Here is a 9,586-nt window from a genome sequence, read left to right on the forward strand (position 1 = left end):
TTAGCAGTCCAGCAAAGGTACAAAAAATTGACTGTTCATCTTTTATCAGTACATGTGCAAAAATGATATGCACCAGTTTTCTTAGTGCTCTGTTTATGAAGCTGTCAAGTTGTAAGTCTCATGAGATCTGAATAGTTCCCAGCTCCCCTCACCCCTTCTATCCTCCCACTCATATTTTTAAAAGAAGGCTCATCTCCTGTGGCAGTTCACCTCAGGACTGCAGAAAAGAGAAATAAAACTTTAACCTCAATTAGCTAGATTTAAAAAAAAGCTTTTTTTTTAATTTTTGTGCCAGAAAGAAAAAGAGCAGGTAAATATATCCTATATTTATGTCACCTATTGTGAAGCATATTGTGAAGTACACTTAGCTCACTGTTCCCTTTCCACTTTGCCTTTTCAATGCTACTATCAATGGTACCAGGTAACATTAACGAAAAATTTCTCTCAAATGATACACAGTGCAAGCCAGGAAAACGCAAACACTAATTTAGAAAACTGCATTAAAATTAATAATAAAAAAAAAATCCTCAAAATTCAAATGCACTTCTATTTTCTGGATAGTTATACAGCTTTCACTATCAAAGTATCGTGACATCTCATTACCTTTAATGTATGTATCCCCAGAACAACTTTGTTCAGAAGCGTGTTTCACTCAGGTATCAAGTGAGATGAGTGGTCAAAGCCATGTAAGAATCTGTAGCCAGCTAGTTAACTAAACTCATAACTTATTGTATGCTTTTAATATTTTTAGCTTGAAACTAATACAGACACCTCGTAAAGTATTACCTTGGCAGTGTTAACACTTTTTTTCAGTATATACTACACAAACACTGACTCAGACAGAATGACCAAAAGTATAGCAGACTATAAAGGGTAATGGAGTTAAGTGGTATGGTTTTTCCCTAAAAGTTGAATGCAATACAGAAAGTAAATGAACAGTAAATCAGATTTTAAACATTCTTTCAATTAAAATAACCTCAAATTTCATTTAAAAATGCTTTCAGGCATTATTAAGATCGTAATCTGCAAGTACATTTTAGAATTTGTTTCTAGTTCCACTGATTATCCACAACCTACGTAAGTCCCTAGATAGCAAAGCACAGAGAAGTTCCACTTAGGCCATGATGATTACAAGAATATTTGGTTATTCTTAAGAGAGAGCCTTCCAGTCATTGAGACGCTTTTAATTGATGTCAGGTCACATAACAGGTTGCAGCACTACACAGGCGCTGGGAAATGAAGTTTTTAGTAATACCTTTGAGTATATGGCCTTGTTAAATAGCACACAGTTTTAGCTTCCAAGAGTACCTTAGGCTTTGGATCAGCCTTATCTAGAATCCAATAATCTGCTGTATCTATCAGCAGAAGTCTCTGAGCAGGACAGGCTGCAACAGTGTGCTGCAAAAGTCAAATTGAGCTGCTGTTGCAAAGTGCAAAGTTAGCGTCAGGAAAAGTTTCATGCTCAGTAGGGTTTGAGAGGCCTACATCCAACTGCTCCAGCTTCCAGGAGGCTGACCCAGAAACACGTGTTAGCCTCTCCCGACCCGAGATACGGCAAGCTTCCTCACAAGCTGCTCTCTTGCTTCGGAAAGTTACAGTGACCGCTAAACATGGTAGCAGCTGCTCTCAGCAAGTTCACTGGGACAACACATCAGACATAGCACACCACCTTTCACGTTGTGTATGAGGACTGTAACATTCAGAAGTAGAAACAGTACCTTCCCGTTTAATTCACAATTCCTTTTCTGAGACAAGATGCAGGTCTCCTTTTGCTTTATCATTCACCTGGTGCAAGGAAGCAACCTATGATACATACCCCTGCTTCCGCAACCATCAAGCTCCCTCTGTCCCACAAGCTCTCTGTACAGCAGCAGTCTCTTGGTGACAGTATTTATCATCACATATTTGGTGGCTTTGCCGGCTTAAGGTACTCTCTCCTTTCCAGCTCTCCTTTTTCTTCCTTGTCATGCATTGTCCTCAACTGTACTGATACAACTGTTATGATGCTGAGCTGTAAATCTGACCACAGGACCGATCCAGGTTAAAAGCGATCAGTTCAGTGATCTGTTCCACATTACAGCCTAAAAATATACTGTGTCAGTATAACTGCGCAGGTGGGACACTGTGGAAAGAACTTATTATTGCCAAAACTGTAATTTCAATGTTTCTGAACTACCACCTCAGATGTGATCTGTTGACGAAACAATCCAGAATTGCATATGAAGTTCTGAGTTGCAATATAAGCCTGATGAGGCAGAGATGCAGATTGCCTTTTCATATATAAATAAAAAAATACATGGAAGGGACAGAAAGGTTGTGGGTTTGTTTTTTTTTTTTCTTTTAAAGGCAAATTACAGTGAAAGGACTGGAAGGACTCTCGTTTCTGCACTGGAACATTTTCAGGAAAAGGCTGAAACCTAAACTATCCCAGTTTATTTTTTCTACATTAATTGTGATTTATATAAATTTGAATCATATATAAGGTTTGATTTGTACAGAAACACATTACTGGTAAGATATGACAAAAAAAGGCTCTTACGATGAAGCCACACCAATGACTATTCAGGCACTGGCAACTTGAAGCCACTTAAAGAATGAAAACCCCATGACGCTTTGTTTCCTACTAAATGAATGAGAAACAAAATAATGTTGAGCCACATGAAGCAAACACTTCCTTCTGAATCAATACAGTCATTTTAGTCTCCCACCCTAGGAGAAAACACTGCTTAAAAATAAACCAAAACAACAAAATAAAACAACCAAACTACAAACCCAAAGAACAACCCCAAACAGAAAACCCACATGCTCAAAATCAAGCTATTTCAGTGGTTCAAAGGCTTCACAAACATTATGAAGGACACATGTTTACGAGAAAAGGCTATAGAGATTTTTTTTTTAAATGAAAAAATAGAAACAAACAAACAGGAGAAGCAGGTTTCACTCCCTTCCTCATCAATGCTAAATTGCTGATAAAATAACAAAGCTGGCTCTCTTATGATGGCAATATGTTAATAGTACTTATGTTGATTGTATTTTTTATAAAGTGACTAACAGATTTTAGTTCTAAGTTAATGCAACATCTGCAGCACTGCTGTTAGAACAGTTGATGGTGAATCAGAAAGGAAAAGTTGAGGGTGTACTATTTTTCCCTTATTTTAAGGAAGAAAGAATTACTTTAAAAACATTGTTGAAAGAGAGCCCCACTAAACTGTGACAGGGAAAGCTGAAAAGAACAGTCTAGATTCGGAACTAATTACATGAAATAAGGCTGGGTTTTTTTGTTGGGGTTTTTTTGGGTGTTTTTGGTTTTGTTTGTTTTGGGGTTTTTTTTTGTTTGTTTTTGCTTGTTTGTTTCATGCTATAAGGGGTGTTTAAAGTTGCTTATCTATGCAGACAGGAAGGTCAATCCAATAGACTGAGCACTAGTTTGCAACTAAAATTAAACACTCGTCATAGAATCACAGAACAGCCGAGGTCGGAAGGAACCTTGAAAGAACATCTGGTCCAACCTTTCATGGGACATGGAGCCAAGATGAGATGAGATGAGATGAGATGATCTAGCACTCTGTAAGAAATGTCTGTCTTATATAGAGATAAAGCCTCTCTCCTGGTAAAATTTGTACCCATTGCCCTTTGTCTTGTCCGTGTGATGCTTCCACCCTCTTGTTCCACTCTGTGGCCTCTGGCTACTCTGTTCCACGAAAAACTTCCTGCATTACCATAGGCAAGTTGATTTCTGTGCTAGTGTTTCATGTGTAACTCAAGAAAAGGCAACAGCATTTCCCTAACTTAGAAAGGTATTATGAAATGCTCACATAGTATAGCAACATAGGTCATATAAATAACTCATTAATAGTTGTAAAAATAAGTGTGCATATATATACACACGTACATATGTATATACACACACCCAGTCTGTACAGGTGGTATTTTGCCCTGCACACTTATCCACACTGTTGATGCAAGTCTGTGGTATATCTGAGTGTATCTGAAGACATAGGAACAGACTGGACTGTCACACAGGACCTGATTTGATTGGGCTTTAACCATACCTTAAGTCACCTATGAAGCCTGTGTTAAGATTCTTAAGTCTGATGTTCAGGTGCCACTGTGTCTTCCCTTAGACAACTAATGGCTGTTGACTTGATTGAGTTTTATAAACCCACAATAAAAATCCCATTGATGTTTAAAAAAACCCACCCAGCTATCACAATTAGGTAACAATGTGTTCGTTTTGATTTGTGTGACATCATGTACTTAGTTTAACAAAGGCAAAAGGAAGAAAGCACATGTACAAGTGTACTTATGCTCTAAACTGGTTGCTGATCAATTCAGTGGCAATGTATTTAAGCCATAGTACCCATCTGTACCATGGTATTTATCTTAATTTTTATTCTGAGAGCTCCAGTATTCCTTTCGTAGCGTTTAGCCTACTAATTCTACTTGGCTTTTGAAAGGAACACAGTTCCTATTTTTGTCTAGTCAGTAATAAAAAGAAAGAAATCTACAGATTTCAATTGTAACTAAGATGGAGTAGTTTCTCATAAGTAGGATGAAGTGATGGCTCTACAGTCCTTGACATTGGATCTGTCTGCTTCAGCTTACTCAGCAGTAGAAGTTCTACCTGAACTGAGTTTCAAGGGAAGGAAATAAGGACCTATGTTTATGTCAACTGTTCACATGGTCCAGTGCTGCATGACCCAACAGCTGGCTTTTTGTATTCAACAATATAGGCTGATTTTTTTTTGTTAAAGGTAAAAAAGAAACCTGTCAGTCAATTGCTTAAAACACTGGGGGGGAACTGAAGCAAAAAACCCACTGATAACATTGTATTTTACTATATACTTAAACATACAGTCATGCTCACACATCCAGCAGTTTATCTTGTTTTATCCATAAGCGCTAAATATTTGATAAGAAAACAGAAATATTATTTGTTATTAAGAAACTGTTATTAAACTACAGCATAATTACATCACTTCTTTCTCACATGTAAAAATACCCCAAGCAAACAAGACTCCCCCTGTGCTGCAAATTACTTCAAGTATATCATTAAATCCCTTTTCCTTTTGCATTCTGACCTTTGACTTAACATACTTTGTCATTTCAAGCTGTAGTTCAGCATGACTACTCTCAACTGCATTTCAGTAACAGCCATAGCACCACATCCTTCACTATGATTCACAGAAAACTGTACCTCTATTTATAAAGGACATTATGCTTCCTCTCACATTTAGGTTTGAGCAAAAGCTGTTTAGTTATTTCAGTTCTAGTGTAGTAGCAAAAAAAAAAAAAAAAAAAAAAAGTATTTGAAAGCCTATTCATGTCTGGGAGAAGCAATTGCTTACACATTGAAATTAATTAAGCATTCATATTTTCAGAAAAAGTAGTCCTAAGAATCAGGACTATCAGACTTTAAACAAAAATAGTGAAAGTAAAAACATAGTTTGCAACAGTACACTATTCAAGTTACGACCTTCCTATTTTAGTTTAGCATTTCTTTATTAAATTGAAATAAAACTGTAAGTACTGAAGGCATTAGTTTCTACACTTTTGGTTTTTATTTGCCAACTAAGTAAGTATGCTATATCAATGCATATAATACTGCTTTAGTAGGACCACTGTTATGAAGTGCCATATTTACAAGTGCCGTTATAAATTAGAACACCCCCCCCCGAACCTTTCAGTCCTCAAATTTAAGGCCAATCTGAAAAAAACCCAAAACATTCAAACAAAACCACATCCATACCATTAGTCATCTTCAAATCTCTATTTAATAGCACTGTTTGTATGACTAAACCTTAACTAATACTGCCTAACATAGAAAGCAATCCTCACTAAAGTGTGAAATTCAAGTATTTCTGTTAATACACTGAACGCTAGCTACAGGGAGTGGAGAGATGGGGAAAATGTGCTACTCAGGTTCAGTAAATCTCTTCAAACTACCCGCAAACCACAATACTTCTGCTTTTTTCAGAGCTGAATATAGTAAGAAATACAAAGCCACAAACTGAAAGCTTCTTTCCCCCTGTTGTTTAAACATACATATGCACCAGATTTAGTAATGCTTCCTGTTAAAATTTTTTCAAAAATAACATATTAAATTCCTGCTTAGATCTATATAACATACTTGCCTACAAAAGCAACCCTGAAAATTAGATTTCACTCCTCCAAAATAATACCTTAAATTCCACCTTTATCATCCTTTTTACACTATCAGTAAGAGTACAAAACAGAGTTTGCCCTTCAATATAAAAAGGCACTGGGCAGGGCAGTTACTTCTCTCTTGCTTTATGGCCCTACCTATCAGGTATCCATCAGACTGCACAGATATGCCTGGGACACAGTTTTACACTCTTAACAATGGGCAAGACGTAGGTATAGTAGCTGGACACTGAAGAATGAATCTTATGCATGAGATTTGACAAGTCTTCTCACCCTTCATGATACCAGCTTGCACCCTCTCTTTTTTGCCTGACAATCTTCACACCTCTAGCATGACACACCTGCTCCCCCAAAACATCCAGTCTCCCCATGCCTCATAACTCATTCTGTTATCTCTCTCATCTCCAGTGATCAAGTTAGTGAACCCCACCACATCCCTCCCTCCCTCTAGTTTCAGCTATGTTTTCCTTTATTGTTATCTATTCTTGCTTATATAGAGCACCTACTTTGTCTCTGCTGAAAGCAACTAAGACCACCCTCATGACTTGCATTCAGACTTGGAATTTTGCTGCAAGTTTTGCCAAGTTAACTTGTTAGTTCTACTGAATCCCAGTCCGTAACTTCAATCAGCATTCATCTCCATTGATTCACTTCTGCACTCCTAAAAAAACTGCTATTCCTAAAACTTTTATGGGGATTTTCTTTTGGAATGGATGCAGTTCTAAAAGAAAAAAAAATTACATAAGGCTCACAACAACAATCCTTCCCTCTCCATGATATTAACAAGGACTTCTTATGTGCTTTCTACATATTATCACGTATTCTTCTGGCCTCAACCTTCTCAATTACTTTATACGGCATAAAGATATAGACTAGGTTTATAGAATTTTCACTAAGTTGTAAAACAAAGAAATTGAGCCCCACTTCAATCTAGATCTCCAACACAAAGTGCTCCAAACCACTGAGCTAGTGAAAACAGACCGATCACCTATCTCCCAGCTGCTCTGAGGAAATATCTCTGTTCTCACTTGAATCCTATTCTGTATTTATGTGCTTATGCCCTTATTTTTATTATAAACCATTGTGCTAAAACAAGTTGTTGTAGAGAAAACATTTAAACATTGCCTATAGTGGCAGTTTCACCTAAAATCCAGAACTGGTTCTGAAAGTAGACCCTGTAAAAATCAAGCACACCCCATTTTAGTGGTCTGTACCAATCACTAGTTTGAAATGAGGTTATTCAGTCTTAATTCTCTGTATTTTTCCCCTTTTGTAGCACTAACTCACCTTTAAAAAAAAATCACTTTAATTTGAAAGCCCATACCCAGATCCTCTAATGGTACTGCCTACTTTATTAATAGCATCATCACTTTCTGAACTAAGAACTTTACATAAAGAGAACCAGAAAACAGGATACTTGAAAAACTGTAAAAGGTTCAAACGCTGAAGTCATAAAAAAGTATTTCCATATAAATACAGATATCTATTGTTTTAACCACATATGTAAATGCACTTATTGGAAGCAAAGTAAATTCAAGAAAGCATGACTTGCTTACCTTTGAGAGTTCCATTCCAGGTCCACACTGTTTGCAGAGGATACAGTTTCCGGTGTGGTCCCTAAATTCTTGCTCTCTGCAATCTCCAGTCTCACAAATTACCCTACTTAGCTTAAAAAAAAAAAAGGTAAACTCACTAAAATATAATTAATCTGTGAATAACATGTAAGGTACATGAATCCTAAATCTGAGGAAAAATTCATGTTTCTATCTTAAAAATAACTTTCTGCATTATAAAAAACTTTAAATATGTCAATGAAAGTTAATAATCTAACTCCAAAGATGGATAAGTGGCCTGAATTTTAAAAGTTCTCAGTACTCAGTGATTTGCAGTAATTTTACACTTTTGAGAAGACCTGCTTGATATTTGGCACTTGTGTAATGTCAAAACACTTAATTGATTGAACAAGAGTTTAAGTTCCTCACTTTACCCAACGTTATGAAAAATGCACACGACCATTTACTAAAGCTACAATTTTCATGACAGTAAGATACGTCACATTACATTATATTGCTGTGTTTCATTTATTTGTGATTTTTAAAGTTTTTTTAATGATGCTATTATAACTGACTGAATTAACTAAAATACATTCCTTTCAACATAAATATTTAGAAATTTTTAAGAGGTCACTCAAACCTGCTGGAAACTTAAAAAGCACCCCAAACCTATATGAATACCATTTATTCTAAATTTCACTGTCACTTTACATTTAATGGGCCCAATGAGAGAATCCAATGTCTGCCTTCAAAGGCATGTAAGTACATTATCTGACCAAACCAGAAACTAAGGTTATGAGAAATACCATAAGCAGTAATATCAGCCATGCAAAGTCTCAGTATAATCCCTGGCATCCTACCCAGGGACATTAGCAAACCCTGTGAGATCCCACAATAGAATTTTAAATTAAATACCTACATACAGACTTCCATCACAGAAAGTGTTCTCCACAACTGCTACTAAATTCTCACTTTGCGTATTACTCTTTTCAGAAAGACCAAAGCCTTTCTTATAGCTATGAAGCGTTAATTACCCTTAGTTCTAGAGCTTGTCGCTGCAAGCCAGAGTTGAAATATGCTTAGTAGGCAATGTAATTGTGTACTATGCTATGTTCCATGGACAAACTGAATACTCCAAACTCCTAAACTATATATATTACCATACCGTACTAAGAGACAGCCACTGCAAATTGACTAGAATTCCTGGCATCTCTCTACAGTGAAGCAGTATCACCTTTACAGCACTATATTCACCTATATTTTCTGTCCTATTCCAGTCCTTCTTCCATGAAGAGGTTCAGAAAGTAAAATTTTGTAATAGCACGTGAGGAGTAGCAAGAAATTATACAAATCAGTTGACAAGCTCACTTTTAAATTGATAAAATGAATATGTAATTGTCTGCGTATGTGTGCTTAAGACTTTTAGTGTTAGCAGTAATGTATAAAACAAAAGACACCATTCCTATGTTCAATACAGTTTTTTCAATGTTCATCCTGGGGGAAAAAAAAAAATAATAATTTTTAACTTACCAAATATGCTAGTAAAATTATAAGCATCTTCAGTTTATCTTCTCCTTGTAATCCTTTAGCATCCATTTCTTATAATTAAACCTTTCTCCCTAGAAAAAAAATAAAGGAAAAAAGAGAAAATCATTATATTTCACAATGTTGTTAAAATTGCAAAAGTAATATGTCCATAGCACTTCACGTCATTCAGCATGTCAAAATATGTATCAGTTAATGCCATTAAAACATGTCAGATGGATTCCTGCAAGCTAAACAACAAACATACACTTTAAAAATCATGTTGTTTTTTAGATGAAAGGCAATATACACAAAGTTTCTATAGCCTTAATTCTCAAAAGAAG

General features: G+C 36.0%; 1 protein-coding gene across 1 annotated transcript in view; it reads right to left on the reverse strand.

Moving 5' to 3' along the window:
* TNFRSF19 (tumor necrosis factor receptor superfamily, member 19) overlaps window positions 1-9,339 on the reverse strand; it is a 45,781-nt gene extending 36,442 nt beyond the window's left edge. The window contains exons 1-2 of the mRNA XM_009890615.1: window positions 9,249-9,339; window positions 7,722-7,832 (exon numbers count right to left, since the gene is read on the reverse strand). Of these exons, the coding sequence (XP_009888917.1) occupies window positions 7,722-7,832; window positions 9,249-9,314 (177 nt within the window). The 5' untranslated portion in view covers window positions 9,315-9,339. The remainder of the gene's footprint in view (window positions 1-7,721; window positions 7,833-9,248) is intronic.
* Window positions 9,340-9,586: the final 247 nt, after the last annotated feature.

Source organism: Charadrius vociferus, unplaced genomic scaffold (genome assembly GCF_000708025.1).
Source record: "Charadrius vociferus isolate BGI_N301 unplaced genomic scaffold, ASM70802v2 scaffold278, whole genome shotgun sequence".
Taxonomy (NCBI): domain Eukaryota; kingdom Metazoa; phylum Chordata; class Aves; order Charadriiformes; family Charadriidae; genus Charadrius; species Charadrius vociferus.